The 17,329-nt window shown below is 38.8% G+C and overlaps 2 protein-coding genes and 3 non-coding genes across 6 annotated transcripts; 2 read left to right on the top strand and 3 right to left on the bottom strand.

The window, feature by feature from the left end:
* Window positions 1-419: 419 nt before the first annotated feature.
* LOC145909742 (uncharacterized) lies at window positions 420-4,414 on the bottom strand. The gene is made up of 13 exons (XM_082997094.1): window positions 4,343-4,414; window positions 3,987-4,175; window positions 3,802-3,912; window positions 3,465-3,696; window positions 3,026-3,090; window positions 2,773-2,961; window positions 2,587-2,697; window positions 2,086-2,317; window positions 1,647-1,711; window positions 1,394-1,582; window positions 1,209-1,319; window positions 708-939; window positions 420-592 (listed from the first exon to the last, which is right to left on the bottom strand). The coding sequence occupies exons 1-13, from the start codon at window positions 4,412-4,414 to the stop codon at window positions 420-422; spliced, it is 1,971 nt and encodes a 656-aa protein (XP_082853220.1).
* A 1,171-nt stretch (window positions 4,415-5,585) lies between these two features.
* Window positions 5,586-15,259, bottom strand: LOC145909292 (WD repeat-containing protein 44-like). 2 transcript variants are annotated; one of them, XM_082996676.1, is made up of 22 exons: window positions 15,115-15,259; window positions 14,822-14,882; window positions 14,479-14,569; window positions 14,111-14,157; window positions 13,130-13,346; window positions 12,812-12,971; window positions 12,396-12,530; window positions 11,896-11,975; window positions 11,522-11,583; window positions 10,839-10,907; window positions 9,636-9,710; window positions 9,339-9,552; window positions 8,853-9,172; window positions 8,348-8,486; window positions 7,808-7,992; window positions 7,357-7,479; window positions 7,194-7,298; window positions 6,770-6,880; window positions 6,580-6,687; window positions 6,363-6,472; window positions 6,014-6,147; window positions 5,586-5,950 (listed from the first exon to the last, which is right to left on the bottom strand). In XM_082996676.1, the coding sequence occupies exons 1-22, from the start codon at window positions 15,183-15,185 to the stop codon at window positions 5,790-5,792; spliced, it is 2,778 nt and encodes a 925-aa protein (XP_082852802.1). In that variant the 5' UTR covers window positions 15,186-15,259; the 3' UTR covers window positions 5,586-5,789. The 2 variants fall into 2 exon arrangements, with proteins under 2 accessions (XP_082852802.1, XP_082852803.1); XM_082996677.1 differs by lacking the exon at window positions 10,839-10,907.
* Window positions 8,577-8,650, bottom strand: Trnat-ggu (transfer RNA threonine (anticodon GGU)). The gene has a single exon. It is a non-coding gene; the product is annotated as a tRNA-Thr (tRNA).
* Window positions 15,260-15,648: 389 nt separating the features above from the next.
* Trnas-gcu (transfer RNA serine (anticodon GCU)) lies at window positions 15,649-15,730 on the top strand. The gene has a single exon. It is a non-coding gene; the product is annotated as a tRNA-Ser (tRNA).
* Window positions 15,731-15,733: 3 nt separating this feature from the next.
* Trnaa-cgc (transfer RNA alanine (anticodon CGC)) lies at window positions 15,734-15,805 on the top strand. The gene has a single exon. It is a non-coding gene; the product is annotated as a tRNA-Ala (tRNA).
* The last annotated feature ends 1,524 nt before the right edge of the window (window positions 15,806-17,329 follow it).

The following is a 17,329-nucleotide window of genomic DNA, read 5'->3' as shown; positions in this document are numbered from 1 at the left end:
TCTTCACGGACAAATTAAATTTGTAGAGGTTTATTTTCCCAATTCGAATCGTTTTATTTTCGCCATCGTCAACGAATTACACGATATTAATTGCGAAAGAAAATAGGTGATTTAGAAGGTGTGGAGTGGCCGGTAAACGCAAGAATTCAATGGAGTTTCCTCAACAAATTGAGTAATTAACAAATTCACTAAATGTCAACAATAAAATGAAACAAAAGTAGGCATGCGATTTTTCATGAGACAAAGACTACAAACCTCTGTTTTTTTGGTCTTATGACATAAATTAAAATATCTGTTGATTGTTAAGGAAGCATTTGAAGCAGAATCTTAACTAAAATCATTTTTTGGTTCAATGACCATGATTAGAGAAAGCAATCTTCCATCCCGCCTCCATTCACAAGTTATGTTTGTAAATTAGATCAAATTAGTTTTGAATACAAGAGCACGGGCAAAAGCATCAGCCAAGAAGAAACAAATAATTGCGGGGCCTTGGAAGTTGTCTTTACTGCTCCAACGGTCGGGATTTGTGTGGACTCTGTAGCTACGGATGTTGTTGTGGTTGTTCTTGTGCCAGCAGTAGAAGAAGTCACAACTGCAGTTTAGTTAATATATGTCAAGGAAAGATCGGTTAATATGGATCAAGATACTACAATTATTGACGTTAAAACCCTGAGAAAATAGTTGATATAGAATGACCTTGAACTTACCGATGTCGTCACTGGCGAGGTTATACGAGTTCATGGTGGCAGTTCGATGTTCAGGATGGTGATATTGTACATTTCCACTACTGTTAACCACACCCTCTGCATACAACAGGTGATATTGTGTGTTTGAAATATCCCACGTCACATTTTTCCCTTCGATAAATTTCGTCACGCTCATTGGACGGGAGAAGCTGCACTTTAACATCCCATCAGAGATACTTGTGTTTCCGGGAATCTAGATGTTTACGTTTAATATTTTCCGGTTATTTTGAAGATTGTTGATACATCGGTTGCCAAGGAAACAAACCAATTTACTTATAAGTTGCCTGATCGGAACTTAAGACAGTTCAAAATATAAAAGAAATTAAATGTGTTTGTTGCAAAGTATTTTGCGTTATTGTGTTAACCCTTGAACCACCCAACAATCTAACGACAAAAATAATCGAAATTAACTTCGTCAAAAACTTGAAAATTACAAGAAACGAAAATAATCCAAAAATTTACCATTCCCACAATGCCAGGCGGTTTGTGACCAATCAAATACGCTGACATTATTTTCACATCGCTTGAACCAGGAGAACTTCGAGCACAAATGTACGCGTCATCGGCCGGTCCCTGTGACGTAACAACAGGCACTGTGTTAACTTTGCGGCGTCACCATGTAAATAATAACACTTTTTGACACAAACCATGGCTTGGTTGGAAGATATGGCAAAAGCAACGTAACCAGTGGAATTTCCTGAGATTCGAAACAATATCGAATCCTGGTTTCGAATCCACTCTACACTGGCACACTTTGTTGTGCAACTTTTCTGCACTTTCGTGTTCCACAAATATCCTCCGTTCGTTGTGTGTGTCACGTTGTCTCCAGCGCCACCCTGTGAGCGAAAAATATAAATATTTCTGCACAGAAAGTTTTGTCAGAAATAATCGACATCTTACTCCAGGGTTGGTTGGTGACGCTGTGGTTTTGGATGTATCGGGTTGTGGTGGTACGGATGAAGCTTCTGCAAATGTAAACCGTGTATGATTTCGCTGCAACCACGAACTATGCAAGAAACTTGAATGGAATTATGACCACAAAACTAACTCGGGTAAACACACGAATACATGTATTAGAGTGGAGGTAATGATGCGTAACGCAAACACAATATATATGGTGACGTAATAATAACTAATGTTTAAAGATGATTTCTTCACAAATTTCAGTTTCACCATTTATCCATTGTTGAATCTTAAGAATAATGTTTGAATAATTCGAACGTTGTGACAGAGTTAATGAAATGAGGGAAAATATTTCATGCTGTACTGATTAAACATTGAAAATCTGAGAAATGAATCAACCCCCCTTAAACTTGGCATGCGATGACCTTGAACTTACCGATGTCGTCACTGGCGAGGTTATACGAGTTCATGGTGGCAGTTCGATGTTCAGGATGGTGATATTGTACATTTCCACTACTGTTAACCACACCCTCTGCATACAACAGGTGATATTGTGTGTTTGAAATATCCCACGTCACATTCTTCCCTTCGATAAATTTCGTCACGCTCATTGGACGGGAGAAGCTGCACTTTAACATCCCATCAGATATGCTTGTGTTTCCGGATATCTAGATGTTTACGTTTAAGATTTTCGGGTTATTTTGAAGATTGTTGATACATCGGTTGCCAAGGAAACAAACCAATTTACTTATAAGTTGACTGATCGGAACTTAAGACAGTTCAAAATTTAAAATAAATTAAATGTGTTTGTTGCAAAGTATTTTGCGTTATTGAGTTAACCCTTGAACCACCCAACAATCTAACGACAAAAATAACCGAAATTAACTTCGTCAAAAACTTGAAAATAACAAGAAACGAAAATACTCCAAAAATTTACCATTCCCACAATGCCAGGCGGTTTGTGACCAATCAAATACGCTGACATTATTTTCACATCGCTTGAACCAGGTGCACTTCGTGCACAGATGTACGCGTCATCGGCCGGTCCCTGTGACGTAACAACAGGCACTGTGCTAACTTTGCGGCGTCAAAATTAAATATAATAACACTTTTTGACACAAACCATAGCTTGGTTGGAAGATATGGCAAAAGCAACGTAACCAGTGGAATTTCCTGAGATTCGAAACAATATCGAATCCTGGTTTCGAATCCACTCTACACTGGCACACTTTGTTGTGCAACTTTTCTGCACTTTCGTGTTCCACAAATATCCTCTGTTCGTTGTGTGTGTCACGTTGTCTCCAGCGCCACCCTGTGAGCGAAAAGAATAAATATTTCTGCACAGAAAGTTTTGTCAGAAATAATCGAAATCTTACTCCAGGGTTGGTTGGTGACGCTGTGGTTTTGGATATATCGGGTTGTGGTGGTACGGATGAAGCTTCTGCAAACGTAAACCGTGTATGATTTCGCTGCAACCACGAACTATGCAAGAAACTTGAATGGAATTATGACCACAAAACTAACTCGGGTAAACACACGAATACATGTATTAGAGTGGAGGTAATGATGCGTAACGCAAACACAATATATATGGTGACGTAATAATAACTAATGTTTAAAGATGATTTCTTCACAAATTTCAGTTTCACCATTTATCCATTGTTGAATCTTAAGAATAATGTTTGAATAATTCGAACGTTGTGACAGAGTTAATGAAATGAGGAAAAATACTTCATGTTGTACTGATTAAACATTGAAAATCGGAGAAATGAATCAACCCCCCTTAAACTTGGCATACGATGACCTTGAACTTACCGATGTCGTCACTGGCGAGGTTATACGAGTTCATGGTGGCAGTTCGATGTTCAGGATGGTGATATTGTACATTTCCACTACTGTTAACCACACCCTCTGCATACAACAGGTGATATTGTGTGTTTGAAATATCCCACGTCACATTCTTCCCTTCGATAAATTTCGTCACGCTCATTGGACGGGAGAAGCTGCACTTTAACATCCCATCAGATATGCTTGTGTTTCCGGATATCTAAAATTTTAAAGTAGGAGTACTTTATGTTGGCGCAGTAACATTGAACTGAGAACCCAAAAGAAAGTTAGAATTTAAACGAAGAAGCAACCAATCATAACTCACCATTCCCACAATGCCAGGCGGTTTGTGACCAATCAAATATGCGGACATTATTTTCACATCGCTTGAACCAGGAGAACTTCGAGCACAAATGTACGCGTCATCGGCCGGTCCCTGTGACGTAACAACAGGCACTGTGTTAACTTTGCGGCGTCACCATGTAAATAATAACACTTTTTGATACAAACCATAGCTTGGTTGGAAGAGATTGCAAAAGCAACGTAACCAGTGGAATTTCCTGAGATTCGAAACAATATCGAATCCTGGTTTCGAATCCACTCCACACTGGCACACTTTGTTGTGCAACTTTTCTGCACTTTCGTGTTCCACAAATATCCTCCGTTCGTTGTGTGTGTCACGTTGTCTCCAGCGCCACCCTGTGAGCAAAGTCATGTCTATGGTCGATTTTTTTCGCTGCAGAGTTTGGGAATATTTTTAGTCAAACTAAAATATCATCACTCTTCTTTAACATAAGAACTTGCTGCAAATATTGTTACTGGGTAATGTGGTTACTCTGTACACAGTAAACTCGTTATCATTTTACCTTTGCGATCTTTTCAACCTTGTGTGCATCTGAAAGTGTGGCAATAGCAAGAACCACAAGAAACTTGAACATCTTCGCTCTTAAATCCGACAAGCTCTAATTAGTTGCTGGTGCTTAATTCTCACACTGTGATATCTTGTCATGAAACAATTCCATCGACAATAATTAACTTAAAGTGTTGCATCTTGTTAAGGTACAAAGTCTTTGTGTGTTCGAGTGGTCGGTGCGTGGTTGGTCGAGTGGTTTGAAAACAGGGGGACAAGGGTTCGAATCCCGATAGAGGTTTATAGACGTCTCAATATATGAGTAACAAACATGTGACGGGAGTTAATACGCAGGAGCTTTGACGTAACTGATCCTGACATCGCAAGAATTTGATGATCAAACTTTGATCGGCATCAAAGTAAGAATGATTTGTACGCAATTATTCACAATCACAAACTCTTTGCTCGAAATGTTTAATTCAAACTTTGTGCAAACGTTGTATAGTTGACCCTAGAGGAGTATTCAGAATGTATTTATGTCGAAAATAGGAGGGGGGGGGGGAATAAACAACGATAAACTAACAATAATATCGGACACTAGATGTCGCCACAGTGCCGGAAACCAGAATCACGAAACCTCGGTTACGAAAGTTTCGTAAATATTTGTTCAAAAACGAACGAAATGTTGGGCTGTGGAAAGTTTGCGAGATGGGCGATTACGTCATGGATAGTGACGTATTCTCATTTAAACTAGAAGTTCGCAAACTGTGTAACGTTTACAGACATTATGACTCGTGACCTTGGAAGGTCTTGGATTTGTACCGAATACTTCACCAATACTAATACACTGGCCGTTAATTAATTTTGTTGTAAAATCAACAAAACTTAAAAACTATATTCCAACATTTATTCATTGAGTTGATAAAAGTCTGAGTTGTGACAACAATGCAATGACGGATGCTGTTCCTTTTTATAAGCACAAGACTCTTTCCTAATGCAGTGTTAATGATAAACAGAATTGCTTCAGACTTTCTGCATGACAGTATACGTAAACTAATCTACGGATTTGTTTCATAATTTTTCTTCATTCATTCGTATTTAATGTTAGGATTCATTAGCATTGGTTTGCCGCACGTTATAGTGTTAACTATGGCCAGGTCAAACCTGGAGGTTTCAACCTGTGGTCGCACACCAACAACCCGAATCCCGAACATCTTCCCACACATTCTTATATCTTGCAACTTTTACTCAACGCCAAATCGCTCGGTCACGTGACCTACATCGCGAAGGAATATTAAAATAACAAAACAAACAAAGGCCACAAAACCAACTGTGACGTCACAATATAGTTAATGTCGCCCCAATGCTGCATCGATAAAAAAATCAATGTTTGCAAGAAAGTGATTGCACAGTTTCAAGAATACCTAACGCTTCAATTCATTTTATGACGTCACAATCCTTCGCTACGTGGTGGAAAATATTTTTATGACGCCATTAAAGTCAGCGGAAATGATGACGTAACTTTCGCTGGATGACTTCGCTTTGCTGGAAAGATTCGATTCGGATTTTTCCTTTCGTTGAGGTTTTGGCGCGAAAATCGCGCACGTGACCACCGCATTGTGAGCTGATTGGTTTAAAATATTCAGTTAGTTTCGTGCGTTTGAAGGTCATATTGAAGGTGACTAACCTCTGATGCTCTCCCAACAATCGTTTCGGTCCCTCCTGAATGACGATATCTTTGTGACGTCAGGAGGGAGGTTGGTTTTCCAGATGAAGATCGATTTGTCTTCGGAACCACAGATGATGAAGTTGTTGTCAGGGCTACAAACAATTAAGATCGAAATGTAAACATGCTGGTTTCGGTGCAAAGAGATTTTTTATTGGTTTGAAATTTGTTTCTTAAACAAAAAATCATCAGCAACAAGACGTGTGCAATGAAGCGGAACAGCGATTTCCGGTAAAAAAAACTGTTTCGGAAAAAACGCGCTTTCCAAACCCCGGGTTTAACATTAATATTTTGCTCGTTTGTTCGTCACCTGAAACTGGCTTTGATTTGACTGCTCAGGTTGGTGAGTCCTCTGTACTTGCAAGTGAGCGACAAATCACGGAGATCGTAAAGTCGGACTCTGGAATCGTTCGAAGTAATCTGGAAATATACGCTGTTGCTAAGAGAAACGTCACCCGTTGCCATGCAAGTGGAAACTCCAGTAATATGTTAATATTTTTACAATATATTGTGAAAATGACACCGACCAGAATCTTGTGTTCGTTGGCAAGAGGTTCAATCCCCGTAATCTTGTGGCCCTTCTGGTTTCGACCTCTGGACGAACGCACGTGGATTTGTGTGTGGTACTTCAAGTGCTGTAGAACAATTATGACATTGAAATCGTAAGCAGTTTCACAAGCGGGGGTTTACTGCCACTCGTGATGACGTAATCCTTACCTCTGTGTCGTAGAATAAACAACGTCCATCGTAAGTTCCGCAAACTGCGAACTTTCCGTTCTCACAGAAGTTGACGGTCGTGATGAGGGCCCCCCCTCCTCCCCCGCCCGACTAAACGTAATGGTTGTTATGGTAACGGACGGCTCGTATTTCAAGCAGTTTTTTTTTTCAACGAAGGGATTTTTAAGTCAGAGTCATTGAACATTAAATTTTAATACTTGGGGGGGAAATATTGTTTTTACTACTGTTGCTGCCCAGCATACTATAAACATTGTTTTTTTCCATAAAACCACTCGAAAAAACTCGGGATATTGTTGCTATGGGGACCGACCAAACAAAGTTAGGATAAAAATGATTTTCACAGAAAAATCCTACATAAAATGTAGATTAAACTTTGACATGTCGAGGAAATATTAGGACTTACAGATGAATCAGGGGACACCTCATTCCACAAAGCGACTTTCTTATCAGGAATATTCCATAGACGGAGTTTTCCGTCCAATGAACCACTCAGGAAATATCTGTCGTCCTACACACACGACATAATGAAACATTGTTACGTCATACATGGAGGTAGGCGTGTTTACCCTGGGGTGGAATGAGATCGCTGTAACGAAGTCGATATGTTGGAAGCAACACAAGCATTCTTTTTGTGAAACGTGCCACAATCTGACGGTTTTATCCATGGAAGATGACAGAGTGAAGTAATTCTGTGAAAACAACATGAATTTATTGTCGTCGATGGAAAAATAATCTGTTTTTGGTTCCACAGCTCGGGTGATCAACCGCCAATGTAGTTGGTGGGAATGTTTCAAAACTAAACTAACCGGATTCGGATGACTGCACTCTGGTATTCGACCAAATCCCAATAGCTGTGACGTCATAACCGCGACTATTATTTTAAATTATCGTCACTTTTAAACAAGGAAATATTTCGTCACAACTCAGGTTGCAAACAGGAAAGGCTTGGGGTAAAATTTTAAACTCGGGCCAAGAATCGAATTTTCGTGGTAAGTTTACACGAATTTAATCGCGAACCTTTGACCACGCGAGGTCGAGAACGTCCGCTGTGTGTCCGAAGTAGGAGGAGAAAGGGAGGGATTTGAACGGAGCATCTTCATCTTCCTCCATCTGTTCCGAACTCGTGTCATCCGGAAGATCATCCGATGCTGGAGGTGGATCCATGCTCCCACGTGGAGGAGTAGCGAAAACTGTTCCCCGTTCTGGAGGAAATTCATGTGTTTAACCGCTAGGTGGCGTGAGTGCACAAGTTTTTGTTAAAACACGAAAAGAAACGTCATCGGTTGAACGCCCGACAAACGTGCCACGTGGAAAACCTGGTCTGGATTTGCGAACGACAAGGGTTTGTTTATACAGAGGTGAAATTATAAAAACAAGTTTTTTGTGCATTATTTTGTGTTTCGGTAATTGGGTAATTTTCGGTAGTTTGTATCAATTTCGGTAACTTGTAGATTTTTGTATGGAAACGAATCAAAGTTCTTTCAAATAATCCCCTGTTAAAGTTTACAAAATATTCTTAACCCTTGGACCAGGTTTCGGTAGAACCCCAGCCCCCACCTTTCCCGTCGTATTTCTTTCGCATGTCGTTGAAGAAGTGAAACCATTCCTTCAACACCCAGATCCATATAATGTTGTTCTGCCCAGCTGTTGCCAACAATCTTCCACAGTGACTAAACTTCATGCTCCACACCGCACCCTAGCGGTAAGAATATAGGATTATTTCATCAACTCTACTTAAATAAGTTTGGTAAACGTACGATCTTATATATTTACAGACATAAAATCAAGCTCCCGGTGAGGTTTGAACTCACGACCCTGGGCTAACCAGGCCCAACGCTCTACCAACTGAGCTACAGGAGCTCAGTGGTTTCACGGGGTAAATTGTGGCCAAGGTACACTGGTGCGCAAGCGCACAACTTGCCAGGCGACCTTCACATACGTAGGGGATCTCTACCACCATAATCAGACAATGCAGTAATGTTTGAAACTTTTGCATGACAAAACAGACACCAATTTACGTTGGATTCATCGCAGCAACACTGACCAGTGGACACTCACTCACCACATGTACTGCGATATCCTGAACCAATCTAAGGTGGGAAAACTGATAAGGTCCTTTGTGGGAGGAGGAATTCTTCGTCTTCACTGAAGTGTTCACGAACGAATCGGAAACTTCTTCATCCGTAGATACATTGAGGGAGTCTGCGTGGGAACCGTCATGCTTCACTTGCTTCACTTTCAATACAGCTTTCTCCACTTTAGTTTCCGCTGCAGCCTTCACTCTCCGAGCACTTTTACCGATTATTTTCTTGAATCTTTTACTTTTCGTGCGAAGTTTTTTCCCTCCTCCGTTATTGTGTTTCCCTGATCCGACTTCCATTCCTGGGAACGAGAATATTTCAACAAAATTCAACGCCCGCTCGTGTTTAAATGTTTATTTGACTTGTTGCCATGACAATTTCGCTTTTATCATTGACAAAATACACATATTTCATACTGGGGAAAGTACCGCATTCGCACCATGAAATCCGACAATTTAAACACTTACCTATGGTGACGTCATCGCTCGCAACAGAAACAGAATCGTCATCAGACGGAAAGAGTTGTGACGTTTCAACTGAGGGTGGGTGATGTGAGATAGAGGGGGGTTGATCCCGCGGAGGGGCAGAGGGTGGGGGGGGAGGTTCATCGCTTGTCGCGCAGCAAAATTCTTTCGTCCGACTCATGATTTGGAGAGCGAGGGGGTTGAGACACTGAGAAACCTGAGGAAGAAGTTTTTCATTATTGTTTTTTTTTAACTGCACACAAACATAAAAAAATATTTTTTCAAAGCATTTTTTCAGACCTGCTCAGCAGCGACACTTAGTGGCATGGTTTGTCCGGTGTCCAGGTTTCTCACGATCACCGTCGACAAAATTTCCTAAAGAAATAGAAAAATCTTACAAACAATTCTTTGTTCCCGTTTCACTTGACTTTCCACTCATGTTTTTAAGTTTGGTGAAAAAAAATGGTTCAACTCAAGGTAGAAGACTAAATTATGGGCGATTTTATAAAACACTGAACATAAATAAAATAAATAAAAAAAACAGTGTTGTTTTAAACTAGAAGAAGGTGTCAATTTGTTATTTGCAAATCCCCCAAAACCTTTAAAATTATCTCAGTTGTTGGTAAAGGTGTGAAATAATTTGAAAACACCACGGATTAGTTGAAAAATTACAAGCAAATAAGTTGTCATGCATGAGAGCACACAATGTTAACTCAACATTTTCAAGCAGGTTGATTCAAATTCTTTGCACAAACTTGGAAAGTATGGAATTAATATGAAAAAAAACATGGTATGATAATCACATATGCAGAGCACATTTCCTGTTAATGCTGTAAAGTTCACACACGACTTCTACATGTAAAAACTGTTTAAATGTCACCAGTCTTCTATGGAATTTTTTACATAATGCAATGAGGTAGAAAATATGTCTTAAGGATCTTCAATATTTACTCAAAAACATAGGAAAAATGTTTCCATAAAGCTTTGTAAAATCCACTGGTTGATAGCTGATGTCTTATTGACAAAAACAAAATGGTGTTTGTAAGCGAAAAGCAAACGAACTACAAGTCGGACTGATTCTACTAGTTGGAAACTAAGAGATGCAAGAAAACAGAAAGTGGTTCAAACCACCCAGAAATCTACGGAATAATTATTTTTGTGGTTAAATTAAAATCTGTTTCAATTAATGCAAACCATGCTTAATCCTCCCCCGAAAAACTGTTGGAAAATTTAAATAGTTGCTCCCTGATAATTCACAAACATGTTTCATTTCAATTGTTTCATTATTTTACAGATATTTGTGATGAAACAAACAACATTTTTGTTTGGTTTCAAGGTATTTACTTTGTACTGAAGGATTTCAGAATTAGCATTGTTTTAAAAAATTTACAGCACAAAAAGTATTTGGGAATTTCCAATGTTTTTAGTTTTTCGGGTTAGAAATGAGCAATTCCACAACATGCGGCTACCACGGCACCTAACACCGTTACTATGACAACATACGAGGGGCGGACTCGAATCAATCTTCAGAACCGTGTTCTTTGTTATTTCCGACCAAGTTTTTTCGTTCATCTGCGACGTAAGTTGATTGCACAACGATTATGACAACATAAACAAAACTAAAAGTTACAATAATGTAACACAAAACATACAGGACGGCACCAACAAAAATGCTTTATTTCAAAATTCTAATGACAGGATCTCAATTGTTAAAAGCTCATTTTTACATAGAAAATATATAAATAAAAAAGGATAGTTGGTTAAAATCAGAGCGTTTTATAATTTTCTTTTCTCAACTATGTTTTTGTCAAAACACGTATATTTTCCTTCAAGCTATATTGAAAGGTTGGAACTAAACAGACTTAAGCATAAAAAATAATTGGCAGAAAATCATAAAGCTTGCAGCCTGGAATGTTACAAAAACTCACCTAGGGAACTTTTATTGAAAATAAAAAAAGTTATTTGCAACAAAAAGCATCAGATTTGTTGCAACATGGTTTATTCAGGCATGCTGCAATTAGATCATGGCATGAACATTTAGTGAGCACATCATATCATGACATGAACATTTAGTGAGCACATCATATCATGACATGAACATCTGGTTAGCTCATCATATCATGGTAGTTTTTGAGCCGTTCATGGTCAGTTTGTGATGTCACAAATGAAATTAAATTGAGCATTACCTCATCGAGTTTACTTGTTGATTGTTGAGGTTGATTTGTTGCTGCAGCCTTCTCTTCACGACCTAAAAAATTACCAACACATAGAAATCAATAAAAACATATTTCCTGTGCATTTTCCCTAGTGTCATATTTAAGCAATAAAATGTTGATGCTTCATGGAAGAGTGGTTTTAGTTTGAATATTTTGATAAAAATTTAAGTTTATATCAGGTAGCGGCAGACACAATAATGAGGTAAGGATTTCTGAACATTTCTGCAAATTCATCATGATACAAATACCCAGCATGAACTCAGCCATGCCCAGGTATTAGAAACCACAAAGTTGAGTGAAACCATAGATTGCACCAAGGGAGTTTATGTTAGTGAAAACCTCACCTCTGTGATCAATATCAGTAGATTGTGAGCTATCTTGTGACGATCGTCGCTGTCTTAATGAGGAGAAACCCTTGCGGAAACTGGAAAAGGAAAAAAATTTAAACATCAGAAAAAAACAAAACAAAACACTACAAACAAATTAATGTTACTGGATTAGAAACAGGCCCATGGTTGCAAAGAATTGGTTAAAGTTTCAGAACCACACCAGGGGACCACAAACACTATTAGCAACATCCCCACAACTAAGGGTATAAATAAACTCAACATTTTCATATATTCCGTGAAGATATTTCAGTGCCTTTTCTACTTATTTTCACTTCTATTCAAGTTTGTGACTATCTCACTGAAATTGTGTCAACTGTGTGTGTAATAATTATAAACTTCTAAACATGAGGAAATATACCACTATTTTTTGGCCACCAAGGTTATTCAAAGGTCAATTGTTGCAACCATTCATTGCTACATGTTCCAAGAGTCGTAACAATAGAAACAACACTGACCTGGACTTTATGGATGAACTCTCAGGTTTTTGTTGTTGATTGTTAAGGAGTGCGTTACTACTCAAAGCATCAGCGAATTCTTTTGTGATGTTATCGACAGTCGTGTTCGGGGTCATCAGGCCGTCATCACCTGAACTGGAATTTAAACAAAAATATTTAAAGTTTTTCCAAATATTCGCCGTTGGGGAATGAACAGGGAAACTCCTGGCCCAAGATGAATTGTGATATTTATTTAATTAAAAAACATTATGGAAATTATTGGGATCCCTAGGAATGGCCTACGCACAATGCTGCCAACATTATAGTACATGTTTGTTGCTCAACATCTGATTGCTTCCCAAAATTTAACTGATCCAGGATCCAGGAACAAAACTAAATATCTCACAATATTGCTATGACATCACAGTTGATGATACCTGAAGGTAGTTTTAGTTGGTGGGGCTGATCTTGGGGGTGGGGGTCGTTTTGGGGGTGCCTTAGGCCTTGGAGGAGGGGGTCTACTTGGGCGGGGTAATGACAGGTGGTGTTTTGTCTGCCCTGGTTGGGTCCCAACTTTCTCTTCAACAGATGGAGAATCTTTAAAAAAAAATAAAATTGTTTGTCAACGAAGTTGCCCTTTTCAATCTAAATGCAAATCTAGGCCTTGATTTGGACCACTATGCTTTTAAGAATGTTGTTTGAAAGCAAGGTTTATGACAACAAACCTTGAAAAATCCACAAGATAATGGTACTACCTGTTGCTATGACAATGACTGGTTGGACACCAGGTAAGTCCGCTGGTCTTTCCTGTATGCAAGCAACCAGATCTGGTTTTGAACCATGGACTTTTAAAACCTCGGCTGGCTCCTCAACAATTGTACCATCAGATGGCACTTGGTCACCAGAGGGCACTGTTCTGACAATTTTATCATTCTCATCTGATGCCACTTCTTCTATATCTTTGTTAACATGCTAGAATCGAACAATATGTGTTTGTTACATCTGATCAGGGCGATTTTTTTATTGCTAAACACGCCTATTCGCTGAACGTTAAAGAAAAGCAAGTGCTGGATGGTTTTTGCATAAATTTTGTCTAAAAATATTTTGCGGTTGCGTTTATTCAGCCAACTTTATTTTGGGTGGGGATCCCGAACGATGATGCCATTAAGTTTTCAACACTACGTAACCGTTCAGTTAAATGCTGTTGTTTGATAGTGACTCGAAATACAAATTTCTTCCCAAGTAATTGTTTGCGTTTTGAAATTAAACAACTCATGCTGGCACCAACGATTTCAAACCACTTTTTCCACCAGCAAAATTGACAAATACATGTTAATAGGAAAATTGTTGGCGTCCAATCTTCAAAAAAAGAAAAACTAATAAGACCGATGTGAATGTTGCAAGATTGGTGTGACCGTATGTTAGGCCTAATTGAATTATAGTAATTCAATTTATGGACTTTTGTAGATAACAATAGCGTTGGTCTGTTCGTGGTACTGCATACCGGTAACTTAACATTACACTTGCGCTGCCCGTGTCGAACAGTGGCGTCGCGTGTCGAACACTTAGAATGGCGAAAAAGGCATAAATCGACACCCTGCATCTGATATTACAGAGTTAGATTTTGTGTAAACTGCTTTGACTGCATTGCCATAAACATAATAACACATTGCAATGACGACAAGATTCATCATCTATTCATTAGCTACAAACAATTTAAATACATAAAATAATACCTTGGTTTTAAATTCTTCGTCAGACGGATTTTCTTGGATTTTTGTTTCTGAAAACAAAAATATTTCATGTATTCATGGTTGGAGTTAACTGTGTAATAATCAGTCAAATGCCTACGTATGCATGGTTGGAGTTAACTGTGTAATAATCAGTCAAATGCCTACGTATGCATGGTTGGAGTTAACTGTGTAATAATCAGTCAAATGCCTACAAGTTGTGTGAAATAAAATCTATTTCAGATTATAAAGAAGGTTCTTTTCATATGCTTACAGCTTTGTCGTAACAAATCTATTAGTTAAATTATGGTCTAAACATCCTCGAAAAACCACTACACATTTGAATACTTTTACGATATTGCAACATTTGTTACCTTGGGTTGAGACAGGTGTTGTTTTGTCCTGCAGCAAGGAATCAAGAGATAAATTTCCTCCCACTCGACTTGGAGACTTGGGATTGTGGTTCTTACAAAATATACTTGAGATGTTATTGTTTGTGAGTAGAGTATATCAAGCTTGTGTGAATAAAGTCGGTTACCTGTCAGTCTCTTATCAAACAGTGCACCAGCAAATATTATAGGTATAGACCAGAGACTGACACGGCGCAATGAAGGAATTGATATATGCACCATACACTAGTAATGATTGAGATTGTGTTGCAATTATTAGACACAATAAACATATGTTGGTGTTTTAGTGAAATATGTTTGTTTTTACCTCTTCCTCCCCATGATCATAATCGTCTTCTTCATTTATTACAATTGGCGATGCAGGACATCTGCACGCAAAGCAATCAAAAAGTAAGGCTACACAAAGAATTAAGCATCTTTTTTAAAATATGTAATCATGGACATGATTCCGCTATAATTAAAAACAGGCCCTTATGGACCAGAGTAAAAGCTTAGGCCAACTGCCAGGTTGGAGACAGAAACTGTTTTTTTATTGCAACTGTTTAATTCTCTACAAATTAACACACTTCACAAAAGATTCTTTGGTAACTGTTGACTTACTTTGGTGAACCTAATTCCTCTCGAGTGTCAAAAAACTCATCAGAGTCGCTGGCACTTTCAAAAACCGACATTTTTTCTGTTTACATTTGACAGAATCGTTTCCTAAACCGTCTAATTTATATTTTATCACTGCACAAAAACATTAACACCCTGAAAAAGTTGCAATCAAAACATTAGTGCCCGTAACTGGGTTGATGGAAATGTGATTAAGAATTAGAAATCACCACCAACACATCTCTCAAACATGTCAATTTACCTCAAACCTGACAAAATAAAATGTACACAGTGTTGTATACCATGGTTGATTGCACACACATATATAATGATAATAAAAATTAACATCTTGACCGACTCTGCTTCTGTTCATGCAAATAGAGAAGATAAAAATAATTTACAGTTATATAGGAAAGAAACCATTAAACCTGGGTTCAATACACAAATTAATTCGCACTCAGTGAATTTCGTTGCTTTACAAACAAGCAACGTAGATGGCGGCTGAGATTAAGTAGTGTGTTTCCTCCTTTTGAGCGCGACGACGAGGTGGCCGAGTGGTTAAGGCGATGGACTGCTAATCCATTGTGCTCTGCACGCGTGGGTTCGAATCCCATCCTCGTCGCTTGGGGATGTAGCTCAGTGGTAGAGCGCACGCTTCGCATGTGTGAGGCCCCGGGTTCAATCCCCGGCATCTCCACTTTTGGACGTTTTTTTACCCAATTTCTGTGGCTCAAGGACCATTACTTACATGGGATGTGTTTTTTTATAGTAAGAAGTTTATTTTGCTGTACAAATGCGCAAGGGCGTCTAAAAAAATCTTCCTAGCAAATCACGGCCAACTTTGCGTAAAACTAAAAAGGTACATATATCCAACGTTTTTCGGTTGTACGTCAACTAAAAAACGTAGAAAACTGCACGAAAAGTAGCGGCGGCCAAACATCGTAAACCTTTTGTTCTGTGGCGAAAAACATATCACACAAGGCGCTCGCGTCGAAAAAATGCGCCTCATATTGCAGATATCGAATAGTTTCAAACAGATTACGTTATCTTAAAGGTTTTACATCACACAAAAATATGTCACTGTGACGTCACAAACCAAAGGCTTATTTGAGAGCTGCAGACAGGGTGTATACACGCACTGTTTCGACCTGTAAGGTCTCATCAGTGCAGCTGTTGATGTGGCACTGTGCTAGCTGGTAGACTAGTAGGTACACAGATTTCCACTTTGTGGTACCTTTCGGTCAATCGTCGATATGTTCGGTACCAAACTAGGTACCAATCAACACAGACGAACCACGTGGAGCGCACTATGGCCAAAACAACTGTTTGGGACCCAATAGCGCTATCGGCTCGGCTTTCACCCACATCACATAAAAGGCTTATTTGTCCCTGATTATCGGAAGACTGAAGGGTATAGCAGCAACGACATTACTCTGTAGTTCGATAAGACGGGGATGTTGCGTGTTTCTTTGCTCAGAGACATTACATGACGTCATTTTGGGTGTGATGTCATAACTTTATCCTCACCTTTCTGTTGATTTTAATTTGATGATTCCAACATTTCTAGTTACAAACTATATTGCGAAAAATACATTAGTGGTTGATTGTGGCGAATTAAATAAATCATATATGACGCGAACTCAAAAAGTGGTATTATGACAGAATAACAGTGTTGTGTTGCATAATCAGCTAATTTGGTTGGTTTTTCTCGGCGGTCTTTGCCAGCCTCAAAATTTAATTAACCTACTTCTAACTTTTGCTGTGAGTAGACAAAACGACAATGCTAAACTAACGTTTTGTCTCTGTCGTGTTTTCAAAGGTTCATGTATCGCAATCATAAATGCTGTAACAACAAGAACACCCTGTCCCATAGTAACTGTTTTATTGTTACCCAACTAAATAAGACATAATAGGTCGAAACAGCGGCCATCTGTCTGCAGCTCAAATCAACATGAAAATCCGTTTGTTGCAATTGTTCACTTGTTGTCCCCTGTTTAATGCAATATTATGCTCAACCAGTTTTGTTTTCCATTCCTACGCATAAGGCTTGCTGCCAGCACTCATGCACGACAGCAGCGCCTTCTATGACGTCACGTAACAATACTCTTTTGCACGATTTCGTTCGCAGCGGTAAAAATGCGACTTTGATCAGCTGTATCTCAAAAACCAGTCGCCGTATCAAAATGTTTTAAAGTTATGAACATCTCTTAGTTTAATTACT

This window comes from Ascidia mentula, chromosome 7 (assembly GCF_947561715.1).
Source record: "Ascidia mentula chromosome 7, kaAscMent1.1, whole genome shotgun sequence".
Taxonomy (NCBI): domain Eukaryota; kingdom Metazoa; phylum Chordata; class Ascidiacea; order Phlebobranchia; family Ascidiidae; genus Ascidia; species Ascidia mentula.
Note: the sequence above shows the minus strand (reverse complement) of the source record. Positions and strands in the feature narration are given on the sequence as shown.